Below are 14808 nucleotides of genomic sequence, written 5' to 3' on the forward strand. Positions count from 1 at the left end.
CGGGGTGGGGGGGGGGGGCAGGTTATAGTACTCTGTTCTGTCATATATGTATACCATGTGTTTGAAATCATTTCTGAAAAGGAACTATTATGTTTTCGTCTTGTTTTTTGTTCTGTCGTTTTTTCATCATCGCCCCTCGCAGCCCCCCCCCCCCTCTCCCCCACCCACCCGTCGTCATGACGCCCTTTTGAAGACATTACTCTCATTTAAGAACATTCATAAAATGGTTCAAAGACAAATGCCTCTGTCTTTAATTCATCGTTCGACTCGAATGGTCCCATTTTATCTCATGTCTTTGAATGTTATTTTAAGACGATGAATGAACAGAGGCATGTCAACATTTACGTGTGTGTGTATATGTGTGTGTGTATACCTATCCATAAAGGGTTCTCTGTACATACCTCATGCCAATGCAACATTCAGAGAAACCCTGTCTGCCTTTTTGGCCATGTCGGAGTGAGGGAGAGACTGCAAAAGAAACAACAATCGAGAATGTCACTGAATTTCACACATACACACACACCCTTCCATGTGGGCTCTTCACATCCATTCATGGGTGAAAGGTCCTTGGTTAGGATGGATGGATACAAAGGATGGATGGATACAAAGGATGGATGATGCAACAGGCAGATGGATGTAATGGATGGATGGAACGGCACCCTATGCCCTTTACCTTCAGCAATCTCCAAAAGCTAGTGAAATATGACATGGAAACTCTAGTAATATTGCACTGTTGTGGTGAGGACCTGTTTTCTGGTCAGCAGCAGACTACTAATGCAAACCATTCATCCATCTGTTACATTAACCATCTGTTACATTCATCCATATAGACGACGGAGAATTGCCAGTTTGGGAACCTTTCAATGTCTAGCTGAGTCCCGACTGGAATGAGGAACTGATTACCACTGATAAAATACTGTAAGGACAAGCAATTACAAGAATCCCAATGTACATGTTCCTGTACTTGTTACACAAATAAACTTTCTATTCTAACGGAAATGGTCTGGTCAGAAGACTGAAGAAACTGATGTTTAGAAAAGTAGATTCAGATGACTTGTTATGAACAGTGTTAAAATTACACCTGTTTGACTTGTTGAACTTTGTTTGCTGTAGTCCATTTGTGTTTTCAACATTCATTGATAGATAGATAGATAGATAGATGGGCCATGGTCAGAACTTTGCCTTCAGCACTAGATTATGGCTCTTGTACTTGTGAGTTCAGGCAAGTAGCCTAGTAGTACATTGGCTTTTCCTACGTTAAATGCATAGTCGCTTTGGATAAAAGCGTCTGCTAAATGACTGTAATACATCGATAATTTGGGAGATTGTGTTACAGCAATAAGGACAACAAAAAGGCACGATCAGGGACTAATTACAACAGGCACTATTCCAAGTATATACAAAGTCTACAAGCTCAAACTGTACAAGAGTGCAATGCCTATAGTGTCAAATCAAATAAGGAGTGTATTGATAAACAATAAGTGAAGTATAAACTGTCCTGGCCAAGAAAAGAATGGGAGCCGAAACCAACTGTCTTTCCAAGCTGACTCAGATCCATGGTGCCCAGCCAGTGAGCGGATGCACTGAACAGTCTGACGGCAGCTGGTAGGAAGAACCTATGGAGCGGAAGTGCTCTGTGGAGCCCCGTGGCAGGATCAGTCTGTATCTGAAGCTGCTCCTCTGCCTGCCCAGTGTCATATACGGAGGACTTTAAAATCAAAGTCAGTCTTATTTGTCACATACTCCATTCATGTAGGCCTAGTGAAATGCTCCTAAGTGTGCTTAATAAGTAAAATGTAGAGTAAGTAAAAAGATGAAGTAAATACAAAATATAGAGGAAAAAAACAACAAATACAAAATATACAGAATAATGGAATGGGTTGAAATATTCTTTATGAGTCATTATTTCCATAGTCTAATAGCCTATCAAATTGTTGGCATGGTTCTGGCCATAGCCTACACTTTACAAGGTTTACTGCATTTAAAATGTTTATTTAAAACTGCATATGCACACTTAAATGGCGTTAAATGGCTCTCCACACTGATTAAAAGACAGTGCATGGTGAATTTAAAAGGACCCGTTCCCCAATTAGTGTAATTGAAAGCTAGCTTTGTCCAACATCAATTAAGACGGCTGACACAAACACGCACAACCTGCTCCATGCAGGAATATAGTGAAGGCTTTCTGCACAGTACTGCGAACATTTCTCACATGCTTATAAAACACACACACACCTGCCTGTTTTATCTCTAGGCTACTTCTCCCACTCTAAACTCTCTCTCACACACACGCACGCACGGCTTCTTCGCTTTAATCAAATTACATGATGTCCTTTCAGCAATATCGTGAGATCAATCGCTCTTCTAGAATCTGTTACTCATTCACGATCTCGAATTACGCAATGCTTATGGTGCGTTCGTTTAGAACTGGGAGGTGGCAAATTGCGACTTGCTACTAGGAATTATTAAATAAAACACCGCATGAACTCGCACTTCCTCGTCGCAAATTCGGATATGTTTCTCAGCCCCCAGTTGCTCGAATGCACTAGATATAACTAGGTAACTGTGATATAATGGTATATAGATATAACTAGGTAACTGTGATATAATGGTATATAGATATAACTAGGTAACTGTGATATAATGGTATAGATATAACTAGGTAACTGATATAATGGTATATAGCTCGAATGCACACAGGTCGGAGGTAGGTATTTTGCCACTTGCGACTTGCCACCTCCGACCACAAACGAACGCACCATTAGTCCCATCATCGGGCATGACGTCCAGGAGACACGAGCGAGCCTCACGCGGTGGCTCTTTACGCACTCACCGCGAGGAACATGTGCGCTTGAAGAGCGACCACGCCTCTATAGCCGTGTCACGTGTTGCCGCACACGTTGCCGCACACATACCGCTTCGACCTCCACAGTAGATGAAGCTGTCAATGGGTCTCTAGTGTCCACACGTGGGTCTGTCAGTGTTCCTGCGTCATGGTAGCCTACACTTGAGTGTGGCGAATGTGGCCGGCTGTTTCCACACTCACATTTCGACACGCATTCATGTAGGTACGCCTTCACGTAGACTTGTCCCCGAGGGAGCAATAACAAAACTCATATAGCCTATTTGTCGGCTATGATGCAGTCATTTGTCTGCATGCATTTCATTTACAGTCCTGTCTAAAGAAATTAGTTTTTAAGTGTATCCGTATGCCTACATTTGGATTGTAGAAGCAAATGTGGAGAGAGACAGTGTGTGTGCGCGCGTGGTCAGTGACAGACAGACACATGCACGAAAATACAAGCCGCTCTGATTTTAGCTTCGTTCCGCCTCTAACCAGTAGACCCTCACGTGGACTCCACAGTGTCGCCGCCCCCACACGTGTTTATGCACGGGATTGGCCACAATGCTGCCTGTCTTCGCTGGCTACGTCACTGCTGACCTGGGCAACGCCACTGGGCTATGACTATTCAGATTAGGGGGCGGGTCTATGCGTAATGCACATCATGGATGCTTTCTGTTCAAATCAAACGGGAAATGTTTACTTGACAAGGGCACACAGGTGCACCACTGAAACAATGTATCAACTTTATAATTTACTGGCAATATTTATGGAGTTTTGCTTAATTCTTATTATGGGCGAAGATGCCTTACGGAGCAGGAAATACATTTTTTTTCTATAGGAAGAGCTTGAACTAGAAACTAGAACTTGAATCTTGAAGAAGATATTTATTTAACCGATCCGGGGATAATATGGAGGGTGTCTGTGAAAACTAAACTTGTCAAATCCAAGGACGGAGTTTGACAAGGCAGAGAGGAGGACAGATTATTGGTACGTAGCCTACTCTCCAAGAGATCTCAAACTTTCTTATCTCCAAACAGTAGGCTAATGCGAGTCCTGAATGTTCATTCAATCATACATTTAGTTAGTGAGCAGTTATCAGTGAGATGTGAGCTGTGTTGTAGATAAACATACATGTTTTCTTATAGCATTTTTGTTTTGTAGCCTATGGGAACATTTAAATCTGCCAAACATGCTAGAGAAAAAAAAGTTATCCCATCATATTTAATCCACTGTAGGTATCATATAATACCTATGCATTATAATAGCCAAATGTTCTGGAAAACTGTCTGGCTTTGTTAGGCTGTTAGCATGTAGCAGTCATATAGCCAGCAGGCTATTACATAAGAGGAGGACTGGGGGAGGGACGCGACAGAGCCCGTCTAGCCGCAGATCATTTTACCACCAGGTTACTGTACTCCCGTCTCGTCCTGGTCTGCTCCCTCCGCTGTAAACACATAAGGCTGGGGTTACTGTGGCTTTGCAAACGCTTGGAAAACCCGTATTCGGCGGTGCTCACATCACTGCAGTAACTATTCACATAGTCATGATGAATGGAAGTTTGGGTAGCTCGTGAGTCGTGACATTGCTGGGATAGGCTTATATCGCCATTCCAAACTGTCAAAATGGATTGATAATGATAACAAGTGTGCCTTTTGCTATTTGTTTAGCTCAAACAAAGTATGTTGACAGGACAGGCTATTATTGGATGGACACAGGCGAAAACAATCACAATTGGCATATAAGATATCTTGACTCATGGTTAGGCATAGCCTACATGTTATTTTTTATGAATTTATTGTGGGATAAAAGTATGTGTTTATTCTCAACATTATGAATATAATTAATCACCCAATTGAGTGGGCATAAATTGCATTACGAATGTCATTTTATCTTTGCTTTTGCATTTTTCACTTATTTCCTTTGCCTGGATTCTCTGTGATGGCCTGTTCAGAAGGTGGACTGTTGGAAGATTATTATTTGATTATAAACTGGCATCTATCCAAACTCTCCAAAAATGTCCTCCCAGTTTCTCAGTTCAGCTTACTCATTATCCTCAAACTTTGGCCACCTTATGACCACTGGTTCTTAATTTAGATATGGGAGGGAGTCATCTAAATTGGCCAGTGTTTTACTCTGACCAACCAGGTCAAAGATTGAGTTTGGGTAAGAGATAGCTTGCGAACCAGTCCAAACAATAGACACGGGCGGGTTGTTTGTCCCTCTGGCTCACCCTTAGTCCCACACAACCTCTATAATCCTCAGTTTAAAAAAAAAAAATCATTAATAACACCTCGTCTAAATACACACATTAATTTCATTACATAACTGTCATTTAGCTGACGCTTTTATCCAAAGCGACTTACAATATTGTACTTCGTACTGATCATGAAATCAGGGTGGTGTTACACCTGTTGTATTCTTTCATCTCCTAATACAAGATCCAGGATGCCAAAGGAGCAGGACCACCACGGGGAGCGGGTACCCCGCGACACCTCGAAGAAAGCCAAGGATAAGAGCAACAGCGCCACCCTGCTGGCTTCCCAGGGCAAGGGCATGCACAGAGCCCCGCAGGGCATGGGCACCAACCGGAGGATATCGCGGTGTGACTCGGAGAAAGATTCTGGATATTCCGGTGAGCAGGTGTCCACTTCGGAGAGAGGGCGTGATGCTTAGTACTTGGTTAATTACAGCCAGCTGGCTGAACGCACACATGTGACCGAGTGAAACAAGAGTCCTCGTGAGTTCCGAGTAGGTAGCGAGCGGTTGGTCAAACTCACTGTGTTAGACAGTTACTTTCGGAGAGGGGCGGTGCTCCCTCTATCGCTGTCCCAGTCTCACCGTTTTTTTTCTCATCTTTTCTATCTGTCTCCCTTCTCTCTCTCCATCTATTCTTCTATCCATCCATCCATCCATCCATCCATCTCCTCCGCTTCCCCAGAAGCTGGTTCGGACTCCGTGCAGACGGATTTCGATGACCAGCGCAGCAGCGTAAGTGGGCGTCCTTGGGGTCACAGGAGCAGCAGCGTCGGCGGCGGCGCCACAGGCCCCGCCCTCCCCGCCTACGAGGAGATCACCCCCATCTACGTGATCAAAAACCTGGTGGTCAAGTCGGTGAGGAACGAGTTATTACAGAGTTATCACAGGGTTATCACAGAGTTATCACAGGGTTATCACAGAGTTATCACAGAGTTATCACAGAGTTATTACAGAGTTATCACAGAGTTATCACAGGGTTATCACAGAGTTATCACAGAGTTATTACAGCTATCACAGAGTTATCACAGAGTTATCACAGAGTTATCACAGACTTATCACAGAGTTATCACAGACTTATCACAGTTATCACAGACTTATCACAGACTTATCACAGAGTTATCACAGACCACCATCTGGAGTCTTTTTGTCTTTCCACGCATCCTGTAAAATCTGGAAAAGAGGTGACCAGTCATGGAAAACACATCATTCACGCATTTTAGCCAATACATATTTGGGTTAGGGTAGTCTGAATTCTCGGATGTAGGTTTTGGAGATAACCCTTGTCATCAGGAGGCGGGAGCATCTCCCTGCTCTTATTAGATTCTCACTAACCACTCCCATCGCCACTGATTGGGTCCGGGAGATTCAATCCAGACTCCTCCCCTTATGCTATCTGTGTTTAGGCCCAATCCCAATACTCCTCCTTAGCCCTAGCCCCTAGTTATGGAGTGCTCTCGACTGGGTAGTGGCCCTTCAGAACGGAGCCACAAGGCATAGGGGTTGAAATATTTACCTAAGAAATGGGACACCACTCACTACGTCTTCAATCAGAATTTTATTAGTTGCCTGATTTTCTGTTGAGTCCTTGGGATGTTACAGTATGACTATATACTATATATATTATATTACCGATTCCACCTATAAGGGTTTCAGCTTTGTCCAGAGGCTACCCTGATTCTTGTAAAGCGTCATTTCAATGCCTCTGTGGATTATGGGTATTTCCTGTATTTCCTGTCTCTCATCTCTGTGAATTTAACCCCTTTCCCTTCCTTTTGCTTTTCCAAAAAATCTGGCCCTCCGCTCGTTGCTCTCAAAACACCCCTGCGCACAACCTCCTGGTGGTACAGTCCGGACAAGAGCAGCTCCTGCAGAGCCCCCTGGCCTGGGGGGGAGGATGGCACAGTCTGTCCGGCTCCCAGGCAGCACCTGGCCAGCTCTTGCTCATCCAGCAGCCCGCTATACCGGGCCCCAGCCCCGCCTGCGTCACCCCGTCCTCCGGTCAGCCTGGTCAGCCTGGTCAGCCCGGTCAGCCCGAACCCCAGGGCCAGTCCAGACAGACGGTGGGGGGGGGAGGAGTTGGAGGAGGAGGAGGGAGGAGCAGCAGCAGTAAGAACCACAACAGCGGCGTGGACTCCTACCTGCCCATCCTCAACTCCTACCCCCGCATTGCGCCCCACCCCAGGAAAGAGGGCTCGGAGCCGGCCCAGGTCCGGGCGACAGACAGCGGCGCTGAGGGGCAGAGCCAGCGCAAGAGGGTGTGCACGGGGGAGGAGAGAGAGGCCGTGTCCACCACCACCACCCGGCCGCAGCGTCCCCAGAAGACTGGGAGACCCCACCCCCTTTACAGCCCCTCCCCCCAGCCCCCTCAACGCTCCCAGGGAAGCCACGCCCCCCCCACCTCCTCCTCCACCACCTCCTCCTCCTCCAACAACAAACAGAGGTCTCGTCACCGCGCCAGGCCCAGTCCCTCCGCCTTGCGCTCCGACAGCACGGGCTCTCCCTCCGTCTCCAGCTCCCAGAGGCCGTCTCCGTCCTCCTCCGCGGGCGGCACCTCCTCCTCCACCTCCTCCTCCTCCTCCTCGGCCGGCAGCCTGTGTCCCCCGACCCCCGAGGCAGCGCGGGGCGGGGACGGCCTCTCAATCGGCGCGTCGGACCGCTCCTCCGCACGCCGGCGCCACTTCCTCAACACCACGGAGCTCCTGAGCCGCTCGCAGCTCCTCGCCGTCACGCTGCGCACCAAGGAGCTGCTGCGCCAGAACGCCGCCACCGAGAGGGACATCGGTCAGCTGCGCCAGCACGCCCAGCTGCTCTGCCTGGCGGCCCGGGACCAGGCCGGCCAGCAGGGCCCAGGTGAGAGCACCAGAACCCTGGACACGCTCCTCGAGACCATGGCTCAGTCGGGGTCCTACCCCAGCCTGGACTGGGGCCAGGTCAAGCCCCTCAACCGCCGCCGCCGCCACCTGGGCCAAACGGGAGACGAGACGCAGCGAGAGAAAGACAGCGGCGGAGGTCGCGGCGGCGACGCAGAAGACGACGGGCGGCCTCCGGACCCCGCGGGCGAGCGCTACGACGGGACGACGTCGCCGCCCTCGCCTCTTTTTGCCCCGTCGCCCAACCCGGAGTGGGCGTATCTCGACCACGCCCTCTCCATCTCCCCTCCTCCTCCTGCTGCTTGGTTACTCCCGGTCCAAGAGCAGAGACGCAGGGGCGGGGCCAAGCCCGTGTTTGACCTCATCATGCCCCCTGATAGCTCCACCCACAAGCAGTATCTACTCTAGGGAGATAATTAACAGAGATGAGAGGGAGTGGTCTCTCGTGAACTGGATTGTGCAAAATGTGAATATCCTCTTAACTGTATTATATCTGAATGATTGTTTGAAAGGGTTTGTTTTTTTTATTCTACTGCCACACTAAAGCGATGATACAATACAACATCATGAATATACATTCTGATTCATTTCCATCATGCAGGCACTTTCATCATGTTTTCCTATATTTCAGGCCTTGCAGAGTACAGGTCAGGGTTCACCCAAGAGCACAATATTATTCATGGTTTTATTAGTATTTAGTAATGTTATTCGAATCCAGTATCTCTTTTACGATTGTATATAAATTTCATCGCAATTTCATCCCCCAGCCCTAACTTAAATTTTTGTTTGCTTTTAATTATCAGTCTCTGTAGAAATGGAAGGACAGTATCCATTGTTATTTTTTTTCCTGATAAGAGTTCCAATCATTTTTTTCAGTCTAAAAATTGTACTCAATAACAGGGCTAGGGAAATTAATATGAGTAATGTTTTGGCAATATATACTGTATAAATGTATGTATAGGCTTCTAGATGTTGCGCAGAAGAGAGTCAGGTAGGACATCGACACCCGAGTATGGGACCAGTCCCCCACTCAATGTGATGATCTACTCTTCATATGTACAAGGAAGGACATTACCGTTGCATATGAGCTTATGAGCGCATTGTGTTGCCTCTGTGTATGAAATGTGCTATACAAATAAAGCTTTGATTGATTGATTGATAAACTTGTTAGACTATCCCGCCATGAATGGCAGTGCAATCTTGTGGGCTATACGGTATGTTTACATTAGTTTGCTCTGTCAATCCAAACTTTATGTGTGTGTGCATGTGTGTGTGTATGTTTGCAATATGCTGCATCAAAGTGTTGTAGAATATAAGGGGATTTGAAGATTATATATTTCATGTAATTGTGTCAAACTCAGTGTTGTTTTCATTTGCTTCAGTCACATGAGCACAAAGGCAGTAGAGAAATTGACATTTTTAATATGTTGTAAAGCTGTAAATGATGAATAATAAACTCAACTACAGTAGGGTATATTGTGGAATACTGTGGGCACAAACTGTAATAGACCACAATAGAAGCTCTCATCCTAACTGTAATAGACTATGATAAAAGCTCTCATTCTAACTGTAACAACCTATGATAGAAGCTCTCATCCTAACTGTAACAGACTATGATAGAAGCTCTCATCCTAACTGTAACAGACTATGATAGACGCTCTCATCCTAACTGTAACAAACTATGATAGAAGCTCTCATCCTAACTGTAACAGACTATGATAGAAGCTCTCATTCTAACTGTAACAAACTATGATAGAAGCTCTCTTTCTAACTGTAATAATACTATGATAGGATATTCTAACTGTAATAGACTAACTGTAATCTTTCATCCTACCCAAAGTATGATTAACATAACATCAGTAATATTATGTAAGAGAAATGCAAAAAACATACTGTTGGGCACTCCTAACTATGTTTGCCTTTCATCCAAATAGTTTTCAGGGACAGATACAGGTCTTGTAAAGGGCTATGATTAGATAGGACAGATGCAGGTCTTGTAAAAGTAATATTAATGTACTGTATGAACCAATATGGATGGAAGACAGATATACATTTACCTTGACTGACACTGAGAAGCTAAGACATTTACCTTTACACTGAGACACTAAGACATGTCCCTTGACTGACACTCTCACACTTAGATAGTAATTTACCTTGACTAACACCGAGAGACTAAGATAGATTTTTACCTTGACTGACACTGAGCCACTAAGACATTTACCTTGACTGACACTCGCACACTTAAGATATACATTTACCTTGACTAACACCGAGAGACTAAGATATACATTTACCTTGACTCACACCGAGAGACTATATATTTACCTTGACTGACACTGAGACACTAAGACATTTACAGTACCTTGACTGACACTCGCACACTTATTTACCTTGACTGACACTGAGACACTAAGACATTTACCTTGACTGACACTCCCACACTTAGATATAAATCTACCTTGACTAACACAGAGAGACTAAGATAGATATTTACCTTGACTGACACCGAGCCAGTAAGACATTTACCTTGACTGACACTCTCACACTTAAATATACATTTACCTTCACTGATACTGCGACACTAAGAGAGATATGCATTTACCTTGACTGATACTGCGACACTAAGAGAGATATACATTTACCTTGACTGATACTGTCAACATTTTGATCTGAACCATTGTATATGATCATAAGTAACCTTAAAACGGGGCTAAACATGCATTTTCCCTTTACTACTCCTTTAAGGTTACAGCTAAAAAAAAAAAAAGGTTTAAGTAACACTAACCGAATCGATATTTAATCTAATCTAATCTAATTGAATCGTGATAATCGATTCTGAACCTTGTGAATCGGAATCGATTCTTGACATTCGAATCAATACCCAGCCCTAACACAAACACATGTGCAATGGGCGACACATGGTACAAACACAGACAGACACACACACACACACACGCATTTAGGGTCGCCGATGAAATGTTCTCTGCGCTTAACCCATCCCTTCGTCCTTCCTCCAAGGGCAGCCGGGAGCAGACATGTGTGCATGAGCAGCGCCCAGGGACCAATGTGCTAACCAGCGTTAGCATGTATTTCTTTACACCATTGCAGTGCTTATGCTGTATTTATTGAAGATTACACATGTAGGCACAAATATTCAGATAGCCTCTCAGATAGAGTGGGATAGCCAGTTAGCTCATGAGCTCACAACAACTAGCAGCAGCTTCCATAACATTAATGGTAGCGGTCAGTGGCTAAAGCAGTTACACTGATGATTCCTGTAACGTTAGCTATTTTGCTGCAATTGGTTCAACTTCTGTTCCTGGACAAAGGTTAGGGATAAACCAAGATAACACAAGGCTAGCGGACCTACAGCGGGTCCCCGATGGACGAGTTGGCGGACCTCTGGCGGAATATAACACAAGGCCAGCGGACCTACAGCGGGTCCCCGATGGACAAGCTGGCGGGTTCCTGGCCATTTGCACATCAAATGGCAAGCAGACCTCTGGCGGATTATTAGCATCAGGGACAGCGGTCCGCAGTGACAAAAAATCTCCCACACCAGGGCTTGAACCCTTGACCTTTGGTGTGGGAGTCAGGCACTTTATCCACTACACCACCAAGGATCTGGTAAGATCTGGTGTTCTGGGACTACTGCCTCTTGTGGTGGCAACATAGAACTGCAGGTCTACAACACAACAGAGAAAGGGAGGGAAGGAGGGAGGGAGTGACAACCGGACAAATGCTATCTATGGTGCGCTGGCTTACAGCCACGCACAGAAATGGAATAGGCCTATTTTGAAAAGTATGAAGGATATTACAGATATAAATATCTGAAAGGTACCCCGTAATTACCTTAAAGAGCTGAACATTTTGATACTTGAATGGTTTAAGTAGCTAAAAGTATGTTAAAGAGTTAAAGAGCAGCAAAAAACGTACGGAAAATAAATAAGAAAAAATACGAATAAAGAACTGGATAACAATAGTGTGAATGCTGACTCAGAATTCACACTAATAACCTTGTTTCTGTTGTAGCTACAAAGACCTTGCGGTTCACTTATTGTTTTAGCCTACAGCATAGGGTTACTGTGTAGGCCTACTGAATATAGCCTACAAGATAATAGGTAAATGTGGTAAATGTAGTCTTTATTCGCATTGTTAAAATGTAATTCAATAGGCCTACAGATGATTGAAAGCAAGAGCTGCATGGGTCATCTCTTTTCTTTTGCTATTATTTCCCTGTTTAAGGGCACAAACCCCCAGTTTGAAGGAACCACATTTGGAGGCATCACTGGGATGTTTGGCTTGAGGACTTCCCTGAGCTATAGGCTAAGTGGAACCCTCTCGTCGATCATCCCTTCAAACAACCCAGGTATTAGAGAAAATAGGTCGAAAAAAGCGGTCAGTGATCTTCAGTTGGCAACGTGTATCCTGAGGTGAGCAAAACTGACCACTAGAGGGCAGCAACGCACCAATCAAGTCAGAGAAACTTCATTTTACTGCTTATGTCCACTCTGATAAAATGGAGTGAATTTGAGAATCTGCAGCTGGAGGTTAAGGGAACTGACTGTAGAACAACTGATCGAAGTATGCAATACGCTTAAGGTCTCTGGACCAAGGAATGAACATGTGACTGGTAAAATTCACAGTCAATTAATTTCCTATGTCATAAAGCATCTTGAATAGGAAGAATTGGCATGTCAGTCAGAGTTCCTAAATGTTCAGGACATAATGTTCAGGATGAAGTCCAAGTGGCAGCAGATCTAAGAGAATGTGAAATTGTAAATCAAACTGACGGACAGGAAAACCTCCGGAAAGAGGTAGAGGCACTAAGGTTGTCATTAAAGAAAAATAGGATGCAATGCGTCACCTAAGCATGCACAAGCATGAATCCCCCCGCAAGTTCCAGCACTCCAGCAAAGAATAGGGCCCCACCGCCCCCTAATGGCTCCATGTGGCGCAAAGATTTTTAAATATCAGCCCAGATAGGCGAGCTTGGGCAAAAAATTGAGCTAACCTTTTGTGTGTGGCTGTAAGCCAGCGCACCATAGATAGCATTTGTCGGGTTGTCACTCCCTCCCTCCCTCCCTTACTCCGTTCAATGTTGACCTGCATTTCTATGTTGGCACCACAAGAGGCAGTAGTCCTAGCACACCAAAATAAATAATCACCAGGGACATTATTTTTTATTTTTTTATATGCCATTTTTTCTGCCAACACCCTATAAGAAGACATGCACCCTACATGTACATGGGCAATTTCAGACAGGCCGGACCTACGGCTGATTTTAAGTTAAGTTAGTTTTGCTCTAGTTTAGCCACATTTTTCACTTGCAGAAAAAAAAAATGGCGGACTTTATATTCTTGAGGCAAATTTATATATAAGCTATATATCCGGGCACATGTCCAGGAGCCATGTCACCGTTTTGTCATCCACAACCGTCAGGCCACGCATTCCATTGGGTGCCCAATATATCGGACAGTCCTGGATGACGTGGTCTGCGGTTTGTTCCTCGGTGCCACACTCGCACGCCGCACGGGATGCCAAGCCCCATCTGTGCATTGATGAGCGGAAGCATCCAACTCCGGTTCGGAGATGATTAAACCTCACCCCTGGGTAGGTCCATCCCGGTAGGGGAAAGACCGGTGGCCGGGATAAAATCACGGAGTCTGGAGGTGTTTGCCTCCTACTCCGCACGCCAGGTGGCGTCTACGCGTTTCGCAACCCAGTTAAGCCATAACACCATTGAGTTTAGGGTTAAGGAAGACCCTAACCCCTAACCTTAACCCTAACCCTAAACCTGACCCTACACCTGACCCTTACCCTCACCCTAACCTTAACCCTAAACTCTATGGTGTTAAACTGGTTGCAAATGAGGTATCAATGTTTTTATTATAAAACTAACATCTTCTGACGATGTGTAGCCAACTTTATGCATGCAATGGGACTACAGCCTACCATCAGAATCTGGGACCACACCATTACTGCTCAATAGATGAACCTAACCCGTGTGTACTCTTTAATGGTGGTTTGCTATACTCTTACCTTTGTGTGGACCAAACTATTCACATTTAGGATCACAGGGCCAGCAATTGGCAGGTCATGATTTCTGATAGCAGGATCTGTGACCACACCATACCTGCTTCATCAATGGGTCAAATCCTAATCTACTTTTCTAGGGTGGTTTGCCCTCCTCACACCTTTTTGCCATATGTATCTTTTGTGGCACTCCTTAACAGTACTAAAATAGGGGCATAGTTTGCTCATATGAACGCATAGAGAAAATCGATGACAAGAGTTAGAAATGTAATATTTAGAAGAAATAAGGAATAGTATGACTGTTAAGAACAAATAAATTACACTATAAAGAATATTAAGAACAAATAATATTAATAATATTGTGCATTGACAAGCACGTAGACTGTCAGTTTTCCTTCTTGCTCTGCTTTGACTCATGCCTTCGTTTGTAGCCTGCAATTGGCTATATAATAATATAATATAGCCTAATGTTATATAAAATATAATAAAGCTTAATATAATGTAATATATAATAAGCCAGATATAATAGAATAGATTGTGGCAATATACGCCCCCTGGTGGTCATATACCTGGCTTCAACCCACTATCTCGTTTTTTCCCATATTATTCATTCAGAAACAATACCATAGGCATAACACAGCCACAGGCCTCGCTCCATGAGTGATGGCATTATTGTCGCTGGTCACAAAATCCAGTGGTCATACTTTTCGGTGGTCACACATTTCGGTGTATTAATACACCGAAATGTGTGACCATCGGATTTTGTGACCGGAGGTCACACTTTTTGGTGGTCACACATTT

At 44.8% G+C, this 14808-nt stretch overlaps 1 protein-coding gene across 1 annotated transcript; it reads left to right on the forward strand.

Moving 5' to 3' along the window:
- Nucleotides 1-3557: 3557 nt before the first annotated feature.
- On the forward strand, nucleotides 3558-9443 carry LOC311314374 (CLOCK-interacting pacemaker). Its single transcript, XM_084444710.1, has 4 exons — nucleotides 3558-3832; nucleotides 5284-5477; nucleotides 5784-5956; nucleotides 6949-9443. The coding sequence occupies exons 2-4, from the start codon at nucleotides 5291-5293 to the stop codon at nucleotides 8377-8379; spliced, it is 1791 nt and encodes a 596-aa protein (XP_084300836.1). The 5' UTR covers nucleotides 3558-3832; nucleotides 5284-5290; the 3' UTR covers nucleotides 8380-9443.
- The last annotated feature ends 5365 nt before the right edge of the window (nucleotides 9444-14808 follow it).

This window comes from Borostomias antarcticus (genome assembly GCF_949987555.1).
Source record: "Borostomias antarcticus genome assembly, chromosome: 1".
Classification (NCBI taxonomy): Eukaryota; Metazoa; Chordata; class Actinopteri; order Stomiiformes; family Stomiidae; genus Borostomias; species Borostomias antarcticus.

Coding starts and splice junctions, on each gene's coding strand:
- LOC311314374 (XM_084444710.1), top strand. CDS start 5,291: ATGCCAAAGGAGCAGGACCACCACGGGGAGCGGGTACCCCGCGACACC. Junction 5,478..5,783: donor GAAAGATTCTGGATATTCCG/GTGAGCAGGTGT, acceptor CCGCTTCCCCAG/AAGCTGGTTCGGACTCCGTG. Junction 5,957..6,948: donor AAAACCTGGTGGTCAAGTCG/GTGAGGAACGAG, acceptor CTGGTGGTACAG/TCCGGACAAGAGCAGCTCCT.